Source organism: Microtus oregoni, unplaced genomic scaffold, assembly GCF_018167655.1.
Source record: "Microtus oregoni isolate MIOR12 unplaced genomic scaffold, Mior012 000062F_ref0000492, whole genome shotgun sequence".
Taxonomy (NCBI): Eukaryota; Metazoa; Chordata; class Mammalia; order Rodentia; family Cricetidae; genus Microtus; species Microtus oregoni.
The window spans coordinates 7,463,270-7,485,372 of NW_024543872.1; the positions used below are offsets into that span (position 1 = coordinate 7,463,270).

Here is a 22,103-nt window from a genome sequence, read left to right on the forward strand (position 1 = left end):
AATTTAAGAACCTTACTTAAACAGAAGAAGAAACATACGTTCAGTCGGAATAACGAAAAACTTAAAAACCCTTTTCTTTAAAAAGAAGTCCAATGTTACCTTACCTGAGAACAAGAGTCCTCAGGTGAACTTTGCCCCCCTCCCCTGCCTTCTGGAAGCCACCTGGGGAATCTGGTAGAAGATGGTGGCCCCTGTAGCCCGAGGCTCTGACAATGGTCCTTACCTGTTGTGGAAAACAGGTGCGGACTGCGTGTTCCGTGTAACCAAAGGATGGTCCTTCAAAGACAGCTGTAGGGAGCTTCAGGGCTTCCTTCAGAAACTGGTCAAGCTTGCCAAATATCATCAAGCCATTGGAATCTGACATCTGGGAGAAAATGTCTTTAGGAACAAAAGTAAATAAAGGTAAACTATAAGAAAATATCATCTCTTAAAAATTACACATGGCTCTATGCTATTTCTGCACCACTAAACACGCATCATTCAGAAGAACCATAAAGTTACAAGTTTTAGTTAACGTTCAAATTATTCTTGTCCTTATTAATGCCGTGTAGTTACTTTGCTCACAAGGTCCCTCAATCCTACCCACTTACGATTTTACCTAGTCATTAAGTGGAATAACCATTCATGTATGCCCAACTCACCTTTTCAAATCATTTTTCAATGGGGGGTGGGGTTGCACATGAGTGCAGTACCCACAGAAGCCAGCAGAGGGTAATGGATCACCTGGAGTTACAGGCAGCTGTGAGGTGCCTGCCATAAGGGGTGAAAATCAAATCCAGGTCTCTACAAGAGCAGCAAGTTCTCTTAACTGCTGAGCCATCTCTCTAGCCCTCATCTCGCAACTTCCTAAATTCACGCAACTGAAGGATAATTAGTTTTTAATTTATGCAACCCACCGCTGTAAGAAAATTTGAAGCAGCATGTTTTTACTCCTCAGTACCTGTTTATAGGACACACGCAGCACTTGGGCAGTAGAGGCAGGTGAATGAAAGTACACAGCAGTTTTCAGACCAGCCTGAATGATACGAGACCCTGTTCCTAAAACAAGCAAGCGCTGATGAGCCAGAACACGAGAAAGTCTGCAGCGAGACAGTCTCTCCTAAAAATGGCAACATCAGTGGGCATAACAACATGGAAGGTGGGAAATTTCACAGGACCCTACCCCTACAAAAGAGCTACAGACAGCTAATCACCATTGGAAGAAGAATTAGTTCCTCCCAGGGATAAGTCCCCTTATTGGTTGTCCAGTGCAAAGTGATCAGCCCTGAAACCACATACACAGAAACAACAAAGCCAGACTCAGCAGATTGCATTTATGTATTTGAGCAATCGCATATACTTACATATGCACATAACAGTAATAATCAAAGAAAAAAGGCTATCAGCGTGGCAGCTGAGAGGCACATGGGAGGGACGGGAAGGAGGAAAGGGGGAGGTCTAAGTGATATGATTCTACTTCAATTAAAACATTTTAAAAGCTAACGACCCACACATTGTTGACTGAGCGAGAAATGTCCCCCACGGGCTCATTTACCAAACACTTGGTCCCTAGCTGGTGATGCTGTTTGAGAACATTATGAGACTTTTAGGACACATATTTGTTGGAGGAAGCATGTCACTAAGAGCAGGTATGATGATGAGCCCTTTTTTCTTAGAATTCACTTTTTTTTTTTTAGATTATAATAAAATTACATTTCTCCCTTCCTCTTGAATACATACATACCCCATACCCCGTGCTCTCTTTTACATTCAAGGTCTTGGGTTTTTTTTTTTGTTTGTTTGTTTTGGTTTGGTTTTGGTTTTTGGAGACAAGATTTCTCTGTGTAACAGTCCTCGCTGTCTTGGATCTTGCTTTGTAGACCGCACTGACCTCAAACTCGCAGAGATCCACCTGCCTCTGCCTCCTAAGTGCTGGGATTAAAGGTGTGGGCCACATCACCTGGCTCATGACCTTTTTTTTTTAATTGGTATCACATACACGCACATTCACACACCCTGAATACAACCTGCTCAGTCTGTATAGTGTTCCTTGTACATATGTTTTCAGTAACACACACACACACACCCTCTGAATACAACCTGCTCAGTCTGTATAGTATTCCTTGTACGTATGATTTCAGTAATACACACACACACCCTCTGAATACAACCTGCTCAGTTTGTATAGTGTTCCTTGTACATATGTTTTCAGTAACACACACACACACACCCTCTGAATACAACCTGCTCCGTCTGTTCCTTGTATGTATGCATGTTTTCAGGGTATTGGATAACCAGTTGGTGTGCTCTTCCCTGGGGAAGACTATTTCTCCCACTCTCAGCATTCCTTAGTTGCCTGGAGTTCTTTGGGTAGAGCTGAGGTCATGTGGGCTCTTCCCTGTGCACTTTGGCACATTTATTGGTCAATATTCAGCTCACATTTGGGTGGTCTTGTCAATGAGACTTTAAGGGTGTAGCTTCTGACAGTCCAAGGAAACACAATCTCACAGCAAACTCCCTGATCCTCTGGCTCTTACAATATTTCCACACCCTCTCCCGCAGTGTTCCTTGAGCCTTCGTACTGGAATGTTTTATAAATGTAGTCACTAGGACTGGGTTCCACAACTCTGCATTTTAATTGGTTGTGGTTTTCTATACTAGTCTCTGTGTGTAGCAATGTGAAGTTTCCTTGATAAGGGGTGGGTAAAGACCACACTTACCTGTGGGTGGGAGGACAGATGTTTAGATTGGTTAGGGCTGGCCTCACCTCCCCTACCCCTCTCTGCTTCTTACATGTAGATAACATGTGATCACCCTGCTTCCTGACTGCCAGGCCAGCCTCAGGCTCCTGCTGCCAGCCCGTCCCCCTGTGAAGGACTTATCCACTCTGGGGCTGTACGCCAAAACAAACCGTTTCTTCCCTAACTTGTTTTTGTCAGAGTAGTCTATCACAGCAAGAGACTGTGATACAATATGATTCTGTTTTTACAGAAAGATGGCCAAGAAGATGGGAAAGGAGTTCCTAGTAATTCTGTTCATTGGTCTTTGTATAGAGCTCCTGTCTCAGTTAGTCCTCTTCCCATCCAGAGTTCAGGAGAAGGAAGGATAACAGAAGGTCAAAACCATGTGACAAGGAGACATGACCTCTGTCATATATGTGCACATGTGCTCAGGCAGAATTATTTAAAATAACAGATAAGAAAGTATTGCTTAGAACTTTAGCCAATGGTTAAATCAAGTTTGAAATCCATACCTATCTGACTCTGTAGTAAATTTCAGCAAATTACAGTGCTTTAAGATATAACTTAGAGGCTGGAAAAATGGCTCTGTGGTTAACAGCACTGGCTGCTCTGCTCTTCTAGTGGTCCTGAGTCCAATTTCCAGCAACCACATGGTAGCTTACAATGGTGTACAGGTGTACATGGAAAGCATTCATATACATAAAATACAAATTAACAAACAAACCTTTGAAAAAACAAAAAATAATTTAAAGGTACATTAATAAATGATAAAAGGAAACTATTTTAAAAATATCAACAGACAGGACAGTATATATCAACTTCAGGAACATTGCTAGGTGTGGTATCTGGGTATGGTGGTGTTTGCCTGTAGTTCAATACTTAGAGGCAGGAGAAGTTCCATAACTTTGAAGCCATCCTGGTTCGTATGGGAAGCTCAAAGCCAACCATGGCTACATAAAAAGACCATGTCCCTAAAAATCAGAGGGAAAAAAGGACGGAGGGAAGGAGAAGAACAAATGAACTAAGAGCTTTAAAATAAACATATTAAAAGAGGGCCTGTCACTATGCAATAGGAGCACACACAGGGTAAGCCAAACTCGGGAATAAGAGTGCCTGCTTAGCAAGCATGAGGCCCTAGGTTCAGCATGGTATCCTCCCCAAATGAACAAAAAACCATGAAAAATAATGACTAGGATATACACATAGCCAAAAAAACATCATTGACAGAATGACAATTGGATAAATGCTAGAAAAGGAAGAAGGAAGGCAAATTTGTAAGTTCTCCCAGAAGAGAGAAATGCAGAGATATTAACTCATTTGTGAGAAACATTAACACACAAAGCAAGACAAGGAGCAGAAAGAATACAAAGGCAGAGCACTTTCCTATCCTGCATAAGCCTGGGTTCAATTCTCAGCAAAACAAACACATCAATTAGAAGACAACAGCATGACAAGTCACAAAAAGGGATTGCCAAGAAAGTGTTCAGTGGCTCAGAAGAGATAGCTCAATGGTTAAGAGCACGGGCTGCTTTTCCAGAGGACCTTTCCTAGTACTCACATGGCAGCTCACACCTATCTGTAACTCCAGTTCCAGGGGATCTGACACCCTCACACAGACATGCATGCAGGCAAACCACCAATGAACATAAAATAAAAAATAAATTACACATATATTTTTAAGAGTTAGTTTTCAGAATCTGTTGTTTTTTCATATGGCCCAGGTTGGTGTGGAACTCACTATGGAGTCAAGAATGACCTTGTACTTCTGGTGGCCCTGCCTCTACCTCCCTTCACCGGCTCCAGTTATAGTCTATGTGGTGCTAGGAAGTGAGCCCAGAGCTTCACCTGTGTCAGGCAAGCACCCTACCAACTGACCTCTATTCCAGACCCAAACAAGTCTAAAAGAAAGGAAGTGGTGGCCGGGGTGGGAAAGAGGAATCAACTGGAGATGCTTCAATGTATTGGATAAAAGAATAAAGGACTTTCAAGGTTAGGATTACTCTACATTTCTAGCGTGAGAAGATGTGACAAACCTTACTGAAATAAACAACCTAGAGATGTCGTACCTGTATCAGAACTAACTGCATGGGGCCTGGCGTCTTGTTTGCAAGTGTGCTATCCTACACAGAGCGCTGAGTCTCAAGTATTAAGGACTGCAGTGAGTTCGGAGATGCTCAGCTTCTAAAAAGAGGGAAAAGCACGGTTGACTCCATTTTTAAAAAGCTGGTTGCTATTCCTACCAGGAGCACAACTACGCATTAAGTCAGAACACAGGGTCAGTATGGGATGTGGCAGACACCTCACGGCACCCACACAGTGTCTACTTCCCCTCTCACTAACTGGCTGAACCCTGTGTTTATTGTGACAATGTGCACAGGTTTTTTTTCCAGTTTTTTTTTAATTGATTTTTATTGAGCTCTAAATTTTCTCTGCTCCCCTCCCTTCTATCCTCTCCCATGGTCCCCATGCTCCCAATTTACTCAGGAGATCTTGTCTTTTTCTACTTTCTACTTCCCATGTAGATTAGATCCATGAATGTCTCTCTTAGGGTCCTCACTGTTGTCCAGATTCTCTGGGATTGTGATTTGTAGGCTGACTTTCTTTCCTTTATGTTTAAAAACCACCTATGAGTGAGTACATATGATCATTGTCTTTCTGGGTCTGGGTTACCTCACTCAACATGGTGTTTTCTAGCTCCACCCATTTGCCTACAAATGTCAAGATGTCGTTATTTTTTCCTGCTGTGTAGTACTCCACTGTGTAAATGTACCACATTTTCCTTATCCATTCTTCGGTGGAGGGGCATTTAGGTTGTTTCCAGGTTCTGGCTATGACAAACAATGCTGCTATGAACACAGTTGAGCACATGTCCTTGTGAATGTACACGTTTTTTAAAAGGTCTTGACGCCTATCCACGCTGTAACTCTAGGGTAAATTCCTGGGAAAGTTTTGGTTTCCTATCAGAGGTACCTCTCTTCTTTCTGCCTGGAATGAACACCTCAGTCCAGGACAGAGAAGTCATCTTATTACCCTAAGAAAGGTACCATACATCAGGACAGGAAGATGGAAGGAACTGGAGTCTCATGACATCCTCAGGTCGTGGGACCAACATTGAGCTCAGCAGCCTTTGGACTTATTTTTACATAAGGAACACAAACCCCAATGTATTTAAGTCACTTATTAATCAAGTTTCTGCTACCATTAAATGTAGTCACAGCTAGCCAGACAATGAGTAACCAACTCATAGCCATTAACAGAAAAAAAGGACTAGAGACTTTAGCTGCCATATACTTACAGATGTACAGTATCATAATTACAAACTTACGTATACAACACCCATGTCAACAATTCTACATCTAATTCATTAAAAACATAAAGGGAAATAATAACCAGAGAGTCACACGACTGCCACGCCCACAAAAATGTATTCTCTTCAATTTCACTCAGTTACTAAGGTATGTTCAATGGACTCAAAGTGGTAATTTTTTAATCAGGAAAGGCACAAAACATAAAAAAGTGTTTGTTTTAGGAGAAGAACAACAGCTAGATCCAAAACCTGAAAGCATAATGAGGTAACTCATTATTTCTTGAGTTACTGGTTTAACTAGTGGGTTGTTTCTGTTTGGTTGGTTGACTGGTTGGTTGGCTGGTTGGTTTTTCAAGACAGGGTTTCTCTGTATAACAGATTTATGGACCAGGCTGGCCTCAAGCTCACAGAGATCTGTCTTCCTCTGCCTCCCAAGGGCTGGGACTAAAGGCGTGCACCACCATGCCCAGCTGGGTTGTAAAAAAAAAAAGCAGAGAAATGATGTAAAACTAGGCTGATTTTTTAATTCTCAAGTGAAGAATAACAAGTAATGAATCTAAATTAGTGTAATTTACTACTTGCATATAACAAAGCTTAAAGAAGCAAATAAAATTTAATAAAACTATCAAGAACAAGGTCTGGAGGTAACGGAGAGTGTGTAACAGGTGTAAGACCAGAGGTTTCACCCTTAGCACTTAAAAAAAAAATTATGGGGCTGGAGAGATGGCTCAGAGGTTAAGAGCATTGCCTGCTCTTCCAAAGGTTCTGAGTTCAATTCCCAGCAACCACATGGTGGCTCACAACCATCTATAATGAGGTCTGGTGCCTTCTTCTGGCCTTCAGGCATACACATAGACAGAATATTGTATACATAATAAATAAATAAATATTTTTTAAAAATTAGTTCTCTAATTAAAGCCCTATCCCATTCTGGCATAACAGGATGACTGTCCTATTTCTATAGCTCAGAAAGAAAGTATGCCAGTTCCCCAACAGTTGTTCCCACGACTGAGCCCTTCAATTTGGGTGCCTCTTTCAGCCTCTAAAACACTCTCCCCCATGTACCAGGCAATGCTGCTGCTCTGCCATTGGCACAGGTTTGTGTTTGCTCCCGGTGAGAGCGGCCCTGGTTCTACTGACTGCTTACATCTGTACAGGAGCGCTCACTATCTCATGTCAGGCTTCTGCAAAGTGACAGGACTGTTCAGACCCAAGGGACAAGACTATCAATGAACAGCCATTTCCCTTTTATATGAATGTCTCCTGGCAAAGGTGACTCCCAACTCCTGTCATCTTTCAACCTACTGGTGACTTAGCCCAGAAAAGCATGTACACCTGTCTGTCTGTTTATAAGTACACACCACAACCAAATGCAAGGCACATTGCATTCTCTAACACACTAAAATTCCACGTCATGGATGGAGTCAGAAGCCATTGATGACTCAGCCCCACCCACCTTACAAAGAGTTCTTGGCCTCTGGGTGGCTAATACATTGGTTGTCAACTTGGCTACATCTGGAATTAGCTGGGTAAACCTGTGAGGATTTTTTTTCCTTAATTGAATCATTTGAAATGGGAAGGCCCACTTTTAATCTGTATCTTCTGAAGTGGGAAGATGCACCTTTAATCCAGATTTTTTGTTTGTTTGTTGTTTTGCAAGACAAGGTTTCTCTTTATAACAGTTCTGGCTGTCCTGGAAGTCACTCTGTAGACCAGGCTAGCCTTGAACTCACAGAACTGCCTGCCTCTGCCTCCCGAGTGCCGAGATTGAAGGTGTTCACCACCACCACCTGGCTAATCCAGTTCTTTTGAGGTGGGAAGGTTCAGCCTTATCTGGGTCACACTTTCTTGTGGCAGCTCATATAAAGGACGTGGAAGGAGGAACTTTGCCTCCTTGCTCTCATTGGCAAGTCCATTCTTTCACTGGCATTAGAGCCCCCCTCTTTGAAATTCTAGCATATACTAAAGAACAGCTGAGATGACCAGCTTCACAAACTGAACAACTACTATATTCTGGGACCTTCTGTTCACAGATAGCCATTGTTGGCTAGCTGGACCACAGTTTGTAAGCCATTCTAATAAACCCATATATATGCACATGTGTATATGTAAAGTATTTATTAAAATACATGTTGTATATTACATGCGTGTGTGTGTAAACGTGTTCTGTGCCTCTAGAGCAGTGGTTCTCAACCTGTGGGTCATGATCCTTTTGGGGGTCATATATTAGATATCTTGCATATCAGATATTTACACTATGATTGATAACGGTAGCAAAATTATAGTGATAAAGTAGCAATGAAGTAATTCCATGGTTGCGGGTCACCACGGCATGAGGAACTGTACTAAAGGGCCGCAGCGATAGGAGGGCTGTGAACCACTGCTCTGGAGAACCCTGACCAACCCAGCTTTCCTTAGTTTCTGTTTTTCTTCATTCTCTTTAATAGTTCATAAAGTGAAGATATAGAGAGTATTTCTTGCTTGCTTCTCATTCTGAAACATTTCAGTTATTCCAGAAATGCAAGACATGGCCATCTCTGATGCAGACTAAAAGAGAAATCAAGACATGGACATCTCTGATGCAGACTAAAAGAGAAATCAAGGGCTGGCTAGCAGATGCCCGTGCGGGTAAGGGTGGAGTGACAGGTGACTAAAGGCCTGGCAAAAGAAGCAGGATTTTGAGCAGGGAAACTGTTCAACTGAAGCCTCAGACAGAGGCCTCTGTACAGCCTGTTAATGAAACACCAGAAGCAAGCGACCGAAACAATGGTGAGAAAAGCCACAGTAGGAAGACGCTCAGGTTAGTTTTTCCTCTACTCAACATGTAGTCTTTCAAAGACATGTAAGAAGATAAGTCGTATAAACTGGACTATTGGAACCCCAGTGTGCTCAACCAGGGAAAATTGCTGTGAACATTTTGATAATTGGACTAAGGTTGAGGTAGGAGAATCCCTGGAGCCTAAGAGTTCTAGGCTATCATTAGAAGACTCGGGGCACAAAAAAAGATGAATAAAAAAAGTGTGATAGGTGTGTGTCTGTAACTTGAAGCAGAGCCCAATTATTCCTCCACAAGTCCAACAAATGAATAGATAAAAGCACTTTTCTTTTCTTTGTTTTTTTTGTTTTGTTTGTTTGTTTGTTTCTAGACAGGGTTTCTCTGTATAACAGCCCTGGCTGTCCTGGAACTCACTCTGTAGACCAGGCTGGCCTCAAACTCAAAAGATTCGCCTGCCTCTGCCTCCCGAGTGCTGAAATTAAAGGAGTGTGCCACCATGTCCAGTTAAAGATTATTTGTTTGCACATTTTTATGTACATGAGTGCTTTGCCTTCAAGCACACCAGAAGAGGGTATCCGATCCTATTACAGATAGTTGTGAGCCACCATGTAGTTGATGAAAACTGAACTCAGGAAACCTGGAAGAGGAGCTAATGCTCTTAACCGCTGAGCCATCTCTCCAGCCCTCCAACCTGCGATAAAAGCATTTTTACAGTCTTCCTCACACATTTGTTAACTCTGCAAAAATAACAATGCTAGCTTTTAAATAAAATTTAAAGTAAACAAATCAAAATTAATAAAGAAAATAAATGAATCGCTTGCCACTTTCAGGATGAGTTGGTGGGGTTTAAATAAGAGGGTTAACTTTCTTAGGAAACAAATGGCAAACACTGACAAAGTAAGTCAGCAGTCAACCAGGTAGACGCTGAGTCTGGTGGGCAGCTGTGGTTTCAGCCTGTAGGTGCTGCTCCCACGCTGGGGCGCTAACACTGAGTTCTGATCACACTTTTTTAAAGTCTACCCTGATTACAAGATGGCATTTAGGATTTTATGTAAATTACCTTTCAATCGAGGAACACAGCCCTAAGGACCACAGTAAGGGACATTTCTGTAAATGTCCTAGAGACAGAAATGCTCCGAGCATTTATGAAAAATCTAACACATTTCAGACCAAAGCACAAATGTTTGTGAAGTCATTTAAGGTGATATTTTGATATTAAAACACATCAAATATAAAAGGTGGAGGCAGAGGCTTGAGAGACAAGGGCTCAGCAGTAAAACAAAAAAAAAAAAAACAAAAACAAAAACAAAAAACACTTGTTTTCTTACAGGGACCTCCTATAATTCCAGCTCCAGTAGGCTCCTGTACCAATGTGATATACAAACAGACAAGCAGGTACAAACATATACACATAAACAATAAATATTTTTATAGAGGTAGAGGGGGAAATAAAGGAAAAGTTTTAGTTAAAAAATTCTAAACAGGGGCTGGAGAGATGACTCAGCAGTCATCTCTGGCTGCTCTTCCAGAGGACCCAAGTTCAATTCCCAGCACCCACATGGTGGATCACAACTGTCTGCAGTTCCAGTTCCAGAGGGGATCTGAGACACCTTCACAAACATAACACTAGTGGACATAAAACAACAAAAAATAATAATAATAAATAAATCTTTGAAAAAAATTCTAAAAGGCAAGAAGCAAAAGTTAAAAAAGTAAGAAGAAACAATGCTGAGGTGTATCCCACAAGGTAGAGGTTTCATATAGTGGGACCTTTACTGGAGAATGCAGTCAGAAGAGGTTGCGGAGTGAATGGGAACTAAACACACTAACGGGAGAAGAAAGTATATAAAGAAATTACAGCTGGAGGTCACCAAGCAGTACTACACTTCCCTTTTGCCTATGCCGTTATCCAGCCACCTCAACCAGAGAGAGCACGTCGGGGAATGAGAACCCAGGGGGACAGGTTCCCATGGGTGGTCCAAACTGACCATCTGAATACAGGCTTTGGGTGCGTCTCCCAGGATACCCACTTAAGGAGTATTACGTGTGTGATGCTTCTGTCAGTGGCATACAGGAACAAGCAGAGAGCTCGAAAGACAGGGGACCTCTAACGGCATCAAATCAGCCAGTGACAGAGAACACACAACCAAACATCACTAGCCCAAACAACAAATAAAATCTGAAAAAGCTCAGGATAGCCAGCCCCTGAACAACACAGATGTCAAATGCTGAGGGCCACTTATAAAAGGATTTTCCTTTTTCTTCCTTTTTTTATTCTTTTATGGAGGTTTCTTTTGAAAAGGAGAATATGGATGAAATTATATTTCATGCAAACATAAAAAGTCACAATTCTGTCTTTTTAAAACGACGTTGTTATCTGTGTGTGTGTGTCATGAAACTCACGGAGACTGGTCCTCTCGCTCACCGTGTGAGCTTGTCAGGCTTCTGACAAGCACTTTAATCTCGAGTCATCCTTCCCACAACACACATAATCCCAGGGCCTCACGAACACCCACGCTTCACTTTTACTTCTTGGAAATGGCTCCTGGCCCTAAGTGTGTCCCTGCCATGGCAGTATTAGCACAGTGGAGAAAAGAACAGCTTAAAACCAGGCTCTGAATGTAGACGATACCCCCGCCGTCGCCCTCTATCAGGGCAGCACACGCCGACAAGCAGGTACAGACAGACACCTGACCTGAGGACCAGATAAGTAAAACCCACAGGCAGCAAAACTAAACAGTTATGAATGGCAACCCGTGGGAAAGGAAAAACAAACAAACCAGAAACAAAAAGCAAGGAACAGCAATAAAAGGAAAAGCAGCTAGGAAGGAACAGGACAGGCTGGGAGGGGGAGCAGCCTGTCAGCTTCTGAGTAGCTGAGCCTGGCTAAGAAAGCTTGATTACAGCAAAAAAAAAAAAAAAAATTTACCTGCAGCTGTAAGAAGGCTAAACTTGATCGAGCCTAGTAAAAGCAATTACATTTATTTTCTAACTAAAAACATAATCATCTCCAATCACATTTACTAATATAGAAAGCATTTTTAAGGTTTTTTTTAGTGTGAATATCATTGTTCTGCACTCCAGTTTTCTCACTTTAAAAACCCTAACAAGAAGTGCAGTCGGCTTATGCATCTGAACAGTAGGTGGCACAGCTCATGTATCTGGAGCCAGCTGCTCCAAAATTCTTATATCATTCATTCACTTAAAATTGTTTAGCCATCCTAATTTGAAAATAAAAACTTTTAAGTAATATGAAAATACTTACATCTCAATTTGTCCAGCATTTTTCCACCACACATGGTTGCTAACATAGCTTTAACTGAAAATACGGTCAACTTGCCTCGGCCCTCACTGCAAAATAAATATTAGAAATAATTGCTATCTGGAACCACAAAAACAATCAAACACATCTCTAAATACTGAACAACTAAGAAATTGATTCCTGTCCTTACACACTTTAACTTTCCCACATTTATAAACTCTGGTTTCTCGTCCTTTGTAGAAGGAAGGTTCATCTATAATTGTCAGAGACAGCTAAAGCTAACAGTCACCTGAAGGCGAATTTTACAAACAGCTTGTAATCTCTGTTGATCTGTAGGAAGAAACCAAATGGATGAGCCGGAATCGACTTTCTTATTAAAAAAAAAACATTAAATCTATAGCCGGAGCAGAAGTAAGCGGTCAAAATTGAAAAAGCACCCAGTTTAGATATAATTTACAAATATGCCCTAACATCAGGATAACGGTGGTTTATTATTGCACACTAAACACCAGGCGCACGCTGCTATGAAGATTTCATAGTATGTTTATCTTCTAACAATCTTCAAGTAACAATGTTAAGTATTTATTCTGAGAAGCTTAATCACATCTGTTTCAGCTCTTCCATACACCACTGTAAGGGAGTAAAGGGGAAGGTAACCCTGGTCCTTTAGGAAAGAAGAAAAGGAGAACAGAATGAATGCTAAGCAACATCACCAAAGTGTCATCCTTTCAGCCACACCGGCTTTCACTGCAGATAAAAAACTTCACCAGCGGGCTAAAGTCGGCACCTGAGGTCAACAGTGGGCCTTTGGGGATATTTTATAAAGTCTATGATCATAAAGCTTTACGGTAACTTAGAGTAAAACACCACCTTTGCAGCAAAGAGAGATTACCATGTTGTTCTGAAAAAGCAAACGCCCCGTTATACTCTATAGAGCACAGAGAATGTTTCCCAGACTGGGGATACAGCTCACTGTAGAGCGAGCCTTCACAAGCCTTCGCGAGCCTGAAGCCCTGATTCAATCTCCAGTATAGGAAAGCTTCCCCGGCTCCCAAAGTTCCTTGTTTATCTGAAAAGTTCACATCCAAGAAGAACATGGTCTGCAAGTCATTTTAACTACAGCTGAGTTCTTAACTATGACATCACATAGAGCTTATTCATAAAACAACAAACCCTGTAACTACCTAAAACAACGAAGGGGTTTTTAGAAATATATAATTCTTCAGAAATAAAGACAGTGTTCTATACGTAAGGAATATGGGTCTAGAATGACGAGAAATTCCTGTCAAGCAACCATTCCATTGTGCAAGAAAAGGCAGCATCTAAGGAATCGTTAGTGAAGTTTAAAAAGTGTACTGTTAAAAAATGTTGATGAGGTCTTCCCAGTCCACGGCAATTTGGAACTCATTCTGAAGTCCAGGCTGGCTTTGAACTTAAAGCAATCCTCCTATGTCGGTCTCCCAAATGTTGGGATTTCAGGATGCACTACTACACTCAACACAAAATGGATTTTCAGAAGGATCAAAACCATCCCTGGATAAAACATAAAAGTCAAAGCAGTGACATAAGAACTGGTGCTTAGAGCGGTGATTCTCAACCTTCCCCACGCTGCCACCCTTCCACACAGGTCCTCATGTTGTGCTGACCCCCAACCGTAAAATTATTTTTGTTGCGCCTTTGTAACTGTAATTTTGCTACTGCTATAGATCATACTACAAAGGGTTTTCCAATGGTCTTAGGTAAGCTCTGCGAAAGGGTCGTGACCCACAGGTTGAGAACCACTGGCCTTGAGCATAGGCCCTGGGAAATGTGTGTGAAAGAATGCTGTGTCCCCCGAACCCATCACAACTACAGACCTCAAAGTGATTATTAACACAGTTCTGATGGGATAGAAAAGGAATTATTAAAAGTCCTCATGTGTCTGAGGTTGTCTGGCAGCACAAGCAAGAGAGTTGGTGCAGAAACACAATTATTTCTGTATGTCAACTGGACCCTTAACAAGAGAGACAATACACACAGGGGAGGCAAGTAAAGGAGATAAAACTGTTCCAATCTTTTCCCAAAGAATTCACACAGTCAAGAATCCTAAAATGACTGCTGAAGACAACGCTTACCTGTCTCATTGAACTTGGAGAAGTAAAGCTGGTACCTAAGAACCAGCATGTTTGTCTAGTATGAACTCAAGTCCTGGGTTCAATTCCCAGCACCACATAAACCAGGAATGGTGGGTGGCACAAATCTGTGATCTCAGCACTCAGGATGTGATGGGAGGAGTTTGAGGCCATTTAAAATAAATAGGGGCTGGAGAGATGGCTCAGAGGTTAAGAGCACTGACTGGTCTTCCAGAGGTCCTGAGTTCAATTCCCAGCAACCACATCAGGTGGCTCACAGCCATCTATAATGAGATCTGGTGCCCTCTTCTGGCATGCAAGCATACATAGAAGGAATGTTGTATACATAATAAACAAATAAATAAATAAATAAATAAACAAACAAATGAAAAACTGTTATTCACAGCAGATAGTAAAGACAGGATTGGCAACACACACCTGAAATTGTTATCTATATAGGAGGCTTTGAGGCTCTAGGTTGGTGGTCAGCCTGAATGCAGTAAGAACCTGTCTCAAAAGAAAAATAAAGATGTGTTGGAGATGTAACTCAGTGGTGGAACACTTGCCTAGTAATCCCTAGTATTAAAGGGGGGGGGAAGCAATGTACAGACAGAATAAAGATAGTGCCAGAGTACAACCTAGCAAAATGCTACAACAGAGAGAGAACATAGAGCCAGAGAGAGATGGCTCAGCGGTTATGAGGTTATAGTCCAGAGGATATGGCTTTGACTTCCAGCACCCGCGTTGTGGCTCACAACCATCTGTAACTCCAGTTTCAGGGAATCTGAGGACAATGCACACACATGGTGCACAGACACACATGCAAGCAAAACCACCACACACATAAACTTAAAAAAAGAAAAATGTATTTTTGCATATGTACTGTACATGCAGAAACCATGTGTAAAGGGATATTGAGAATAACAGCTTGATTCCACAACGGGAGGAGGCAAACAAACTTAACCAAAGAAGCTGGTCACTTCTCATTGGAAAAAAGATTCTCAAGCATCCAATTTACGACTGGGGGGAGGGGGGGCAGCAAATCAAACTCCAGACTAAAAATGGAAAATAAATATAAATAAAAGCAGAAATTAATGAAACTGAAAATAAAAATAGGAAAAAATTAAGAAAAATAAAGAGCTAGTGTTTGGGCAGAAAACTAATTATATCAATAAATCTCCAGCAAAACTGGAGAAAAAAAGATACAAAATTGCCAGATTAAGAAGAAACAGGGCAGGGCTTGGGAAAATGGCTCCTCGAGTAAAGAGCTTACTCAGCGGGCAGGAGGGCCTGAATCAGGACCCTTGGCCCCACGTGAAAAGCCAGGTGTCTGTAACTCCAGCGAGAGGAGGTGGGGACATGAGGATCGTTTTGATTCTGACACGATGGACCTGCTAGACAGACTGAAGGCTCAATCGCTTGAACTTCAGAAGCCAATTCCAAGAAGTAGGTAGGGAGTTAACACACACGGCTGACTGGCTACACATCAGGGGTCCCTGTAACTTCCCCCATGGGTCTGACCATTCACAGGATTTAGGGAAACTATTTATGTTCAGGGTACACGATGAGGAAAACACATGAACAGAGGGGTGTGAAGGGCTCTTATACCCTTCCTTAGGCAATGAGTATGTGCAGCCATCCAGAGGCTCTCAAACTCAGTCCTCTAGAGAGGTATGAAGCTTCATTATGTACACATGACTGATTAAGTCATTGCAAGCTAGCATCGGACTCAATCTCTTTAATACCCAAGGCTGGGGACCAAAGCTGCAAGTTCCAACTGTAATCACACAGACGGGGCCCACTAGGCCCACTAGCAACCAGCTTCCATCCTGAGGTTGTCCAGGAGCCCATCAAGACTCATCTGATTAGAACAATAGATGTTCTCACCTAGGAAGTTAGGGACGTTGGGAACTATATCGGATATCCCTGTGACTTAGAAAATTTGTCAGGAGCCAGCGTCAAAGACAAAAGATTACCTCAGTTCTACCATCAGCAAGGATATTAGGAGTTCGACCTCAGTGAGCAAAGCAAAGACTAAGCATAAAAACAGAAGATTCCCCTAGTGCCCACAGCTCCTAGAAACCATGAGGAGTGAGGGCACAGACCAAGATGCAACTCATCATTTCACAAATCTAGAGATCTAAGAGAATACTTTTATAGAAGTCAACAAAATAGTTGTGTTTTCTTAGAGTTCTCCTTTAGAAGATATCTGAATATACTATTTGGATGACGAAAGCTCGCCATTATTTTTTAAACTTTTCCCATTTATTGTAATAGGCACCCAAGGCTGAGAACTGCTAATACAATGCACAGGGTGCCTAGCTACATTCTACACATTCTTAACCCTAAAGACCTAGCATTTCTCCATACATTAATCTCCCTCATACTCACTATGATCCTTGGTCTCAAATAGCCCTACTTTTCTCAGTATTTAAAATTCTTCAGCCGCACTGGAGAGATTGCTCAGTGGTTAAAACACTGGCTGCACTTCCAGAGGGGCCGGGGTCAATTCCCAGCATCGACATGACAGCTAACAAGCATCCGTGACCCCATTTCCAAGGGATTTTAAGTCCTCTTCTGACCTCTGTGGGTACATGCACATGGTATACCAGACATGCAGACAAGCAATACATCCATCACATAAAAAAAAAAAAAATAAGTTGCCAAAAAATTTTTAAAACCTCCTTTAGCTGTATTTATATATTCTCTCTCTTATTGTTTTATAAGTATCTTTTTGGCTCCAAACCTCACTTTCTCCCTTCAAAGAGACAAGATGACATCTATTGTTTGCTGAGGAACAGAAACTGATGTCACTTCTACAGAGAAGGGAAGTGTAATAGTTCCCTTCCCAGCTACTAGCAAAAGAGACAGGTCAAGCTTCAGCTCTTCAGGGGAGGCGAACAGAACCTCAGTAAACTCAGCATGGTAACTCTTACCGATGCCAGGACATTTTACTTCTAAAGATTGTTCTAGTAATGAGCACTTATGTAGCATTTTCCTAATCTTCAAAACACATTAGAAACACTATTTTAGCCAGGTGGTGGTGGTGCACGTCTTTAATCCCAGCACTTGGGAGGCAGAGGCAGGTGGATCTTTGTGAGTTCAAGGCCAGCCTGGTCTACAAGAGCTAGTTCCAGGATAGGCTCCAACGCTACAGAGAAACCCTGTCTTGAAAATAAAAAAATAAAAAAAATAAAAAAAAAAGGTTGGTTGTGGTGGCCTTTTAATCTCAGTACTCAGGAGGCAGAAGCAGGTGGATTTCTGTGGGTTCAAGGCCAGCATGGTCTACAAAGCTATAAAGTGAAACCCTGTCTCAAAAAAATAATACTAAAACAACAAAATAAAACCCACTGGGGCTGGAGAGATGGCTCAGAGGTTAAGAGCACTGGCTGCTCTTCCAGAGGTCCTGAGTTCAATTCCCAGCAACCACATGGTGGCTCACAACCATCTGTACTGAGATCTGGCGCCCTCCTCTGGCATGCGGGCATACATCGAGGCAGAATGTTGTATACTTAATAAATAAATAAATCTAAAAAAAAAAAAAAACCCTTAGCTCCCCTCTCTTAACTATTTGCTTGCTAAACCAAACTTCAGCACTGACCTCTTCGCCATGAACACTTTCCTTGGCTACTTATTTTATAGGGGCAGTTTCCAAAGCAAAGAAAGCATTGCTTTCATTTTTCTGATGGTTCAGTAAAGCTTGGTATGCCTCCTCTACAATTAGGGGCGGGAAGAAACCGTAGTCACGTAGAAGCCAGACCCTGTGATCCTGCAAACAGCTGCTGCTTCTGGGAAGAACTCACCCTTGACCCTTCCCAGCCGGCATCTAGAGTTACTCTACGGATGCTGTACAAGTTCCCTAAGAAATGAGCAGTCTGCAGTCGCTGGCCAAAGCCTCACAAAGGTCCATGTTCTACTACTTCTGATGTAAAAGAGAAGCTTCCATCACAATTAATTCTTTTTGAGCAAGATTTGGGAAACGTTTCAGCACAAACCACGCAACTCACTGACATAGCCTATCATAGCGGGGAGCTAATCAGTAGGTCAACATTTTAAATGTAACACAAGAGTACATATTAACTCCATCCAAAGACTAAAATAAAAGGATGTAAAGAAACTTGTTATTCTAGCCCCACCCAAACAGCAGCCTGCACCAAGCACTCATCTCCACAAGGAGCAAGTCTCTACCTTAAACTACTCCATGATTCATTTCCCCATGTCTGTTAATTTACAGACTGACAATAAGCCTCGCATGTGACTTCTAAAAGGGGTTCTTAATATCCACCACTGAGAAAGCACCATGATTAGCTCTGGGCCAAGCCAGGCAGACAGTGAATCACCCTGGATAAACAGTGATGTTTTCATACACAGGCACCTTCAGAAACACCTGCAGACCTCACCTGCGCCCTCTGCGTGGAAGACTGTTCCCTTCCATTTAATAAAGCCTCAAATTCTACCTATTTTATGATTATCTGACCTCATCTGGGTGATTGGCTGTGCAGTACTTATTAAGAGTTTGATGTTCAACTTAATATTTTTGAAGCAAGACTGCCGGGAACGTTTTTCACTTAAATGAACTGCTTCTTCCTCTTTGGCAAACAACTGTGGATGCTGCCAACCATGAATTAGTATTCTTACATGCAAACAGATTTGTACTTTAGAAATACTGCCACCAGCCCGATCACGCAATGCTGCTCTTAAAAAAGAGCCCTTCTCTTTGATTTCCAGAAACTCATATTTTTCCAATTAATCATAATTTTAAGAACTTCACAGTGAATAGATTATGCAATAATCAACTGCAAGTCAAGAATCCACTTAACGGAAAAGTCAAACCGCTTAATCAAGTAAAAATCAGCTTCAGGTATTACTTGATTTTCTTACAGATACCTGCAACTTTTCATTTTGGTCTTACAGCCCCTTATCAGGAATCCACCACTGCACGTACTAAAGAGCCAAAGACTTGAAGTAAACCTCTGTCCTCACAATTTCAACCTCATCTGTTCACTTATATGCTCCAAAAAAGGCACTGCATAAATGAAAGCCAAAGCAATTACACAGCCAAGAACTACAGATCCTCAAAGGGATCAAAGTGGGGCTGGTGGCCGGGCGATGGTGGTGCACGCCTTTAATCCCAGCACTCGGGAGGCAGAGGCAGGCAGATCTCTGTGAGTTCGAAACCAGCCTGGTCTACAGAGCTAGTTCCAGGACAGGCTCCAAAGCCGCAGAGAAACCCTGTCTTGAAAAACCAAAAAAAAAAAAAAAAAAAAAGTGGGGCTGGTGATATTAAGGAAAAGGACCTGAGAAGGAGAAAGGATTTGGAAAGGGCTGGAGAGGTGTCTCAGCAGTTGAGAGCATTGCCTGCTCTTCCAAAGATCCTGAGTTCAATTCCCAACAACCACATGGTGGCTCACAACCATCTGTAATGAGGCCTAGTGCCCTCTTCTGGCCTGCAGGCATACATGCAGACAGAACACTGTATACATAATAAATAAATAAATAAATAAATAAATAAATAAGATTTGGAAGAAAGACTGGGAATTCTTGAGGTAGGGTCGTGGTGGCGCTAGGAGAGAAATATATAAATACTTTACAGAGAGGAATACTTTATACAGCACCCCATTGTATAAAGAAACAAATAATAAAAAGAGGAGTAGCTTGTGGGGCACACAGTGGGCTCATCAGGATACATAGGTGGTGGCACCCAGTCTGGCAGGATGAAGTGATGACACAGACCTCCTCCACCTGGCCCTCGGCACGGTTATCTTTCTTCTTTTACACTAGGTTCTCCCTTAGGATCACACTGTTCTAATACAGCTAACGCCAGTCGCTCACGCTCTACCAAGTCCTGGAAAATTCCCAGCAAGGCTGCAATAAATCCTCCAGGATTAGATCTACTGTTACGGAAGGTTTTCCTACTTGCACTGAAACTCCAGTTTTCTGTGCTTTTTTTCTAGTTGTCTTGAAGATACCTGAAGAAGAGGGGGAATGCAGGTACAGAACATACACAGATAGGAAACAACCGTGCTGCTCAGGATGGCGCACCTTTGCTTAGAGACCACTGCTGTTATCTGCTTCCAAAATCGTCCACACCATTGGTCGAGCAGCTCAGAATTTAAGGAATACATTTGTGTTTATGAGAAATGGAAGACTCTGCAGCTACTTGGTGGGAGGGGGGACACACCGACTGGCTGCGTGTACCCAGAGCCTCATGAATGCTAAGCATAGTTTTATACTGTTCTGGTTTAAACATTCACTACTAAGATGGAGCTATGAAATCTTTTTAATGTATCCAAATTAAACTTCAAAAACACAACTTTAAAATGATTGCCAGTCTGATTTTTAAACTATATATAATTTTTTCATATAACTCCATCACAAACTACATACCAGTGGCCCCAACTTGCAGACTTAATGACCTTCTTTTTTACTTGATGGGTATAAAATTGACATGTATTCCATAGAAATCAGACTTTGAATTTCAATTCTTTCCTAAGATGCAGTTCAGCCCACTTGAGTGCTCTCTCCCTCTGTGCTGGGCAAAGCAACAAGCTATAGCTCCCAAGGAGTCATGGGCTCATGACTGATGAGATGATAAGCTAGATACGTCTAAAGAAACTGAGCCATTAAAGTAGAAACATTAATAAACAAGATAAAGGTCATTATGCCAACAGTCAGAAAAAAGAAAAACCTAAGAGGCAACATCTGAAAAAATAATGGGCTTCAAGCAATGACAAACAAATTGATTATAACCAACCTTTCCACGAAGCAAAGGAGAGGGGGGCGAGGGAGGGAAAAACAATCTGTAAACCCCCCTGAGCAGCACCAAGAATGAATGAGTTCCAACACAGGAGAGGCTGGAGGCCCTGGGAGGTCAGCCTGTGCGTTCCACAACACCTGGACTCACTCTTCTCATGCAAGTGACTAGGATTCTGAGGGACGACCCCTGTTACTGTGGGTGGAAGGCTCTGAAGCTCGACCTAAAGATGGTGGTGCGCAAAGGCCATCAGGGCCTCAGCCAAGGGCAGACTCGGATTGGAAGGGAGGTCATCCCAGACTTCCAGGGTCTCTAGGCACCTGGCAGAAGCACACACATATCCCTACCTAGAGAGAAACAGTCCCCAAGATCTAAAATAACTGTCACATAATAACATTTAAAATAACAATGGTATTATGTAACATCTGGCACATAATAAATAAAAATAACTCAGGTAGGAAGACAGTACAAGTGAAAAATAGAAAAAATAAGTAACACAAAAATCATCATATAAAATCCAGATATTAGGCTAAAACGCAAATGAATATAAAGAATAAAGTTTATCATAATCAAGAAATAAGAAACAATGATGAAATATTTGGCAGAAAACAGATTTTTTTTAAGCTTTCAAATATCTGACAGATTCGCAAACTAAAAAGAAAGTCATTAAAATTAACACTGAAAGGTAAACATAGGTTAGACAGTCGTCTCGAAAATAAATACCTAGAAAATATACTAGAAGGAAAAAATAGAACAAAGTCCAAAGAGAAAACATAGCAAACTCACAAAAGACGGTGAGAGAAAATACGACAGATATAAGAAAGAACACTATACATAATTTAGAATTTCACAGAGGGGGAGAAAGCTGTGAAGAACCATGAAAATGAAATGAGAAATGTAAGCATGCATGGCATTATCAAACAACCTACTGCAAAAGCCTAAACAAAAATACCAGCATTATCAAACAACCTACTGCAAAAGCCTAAACAAAAATACCAGCGGGATAAATACAACACCTGTGCCGTTGTCATTGCTCCTTGTGGGTTTCACTCAGTCCCACACACAGACACCTGCGCTCTTTTGGTTCTCAAACTGCATTTAAAACTCTCATCTTTTAAAAAAATAAAATAAATAAATCCTCAGGAAATATTCACTGAAGGAACAAAATCCTAT

General features: G+C 41.7%; 1 protein-coding gene across 9 annotated transcripts in view; it reads right to left on the reverse strand.

The window, feature by feature from the left end:
* The window catches only part of LOC121439635 (dystrobrevin beta), a 234,448-nt gene that overhangs the window by 180,066 nt on the left and 32,279 nt on the right, over window positions 1-22,103 (reverse strand). For all 9 annotated transcript variants that reach the window (XM_041640172.1, XM_041640169.1, XM_041640167.1 and 6 more), the window contains 2 exons: window positions 12,069-12,154; window positions 224-378 (listed from right to left, as the gene is read on the reverse strand). In XM_041640172.1, coding sequence (XP_041496106.1) covers window positions 224-378; window positions 12,069-12,154 — 241 coding nt within the window. The remainder of the gene's footprint in view (window positions 1-223; window positions 379-12,068; window positions 12,155-22,103) is intronic.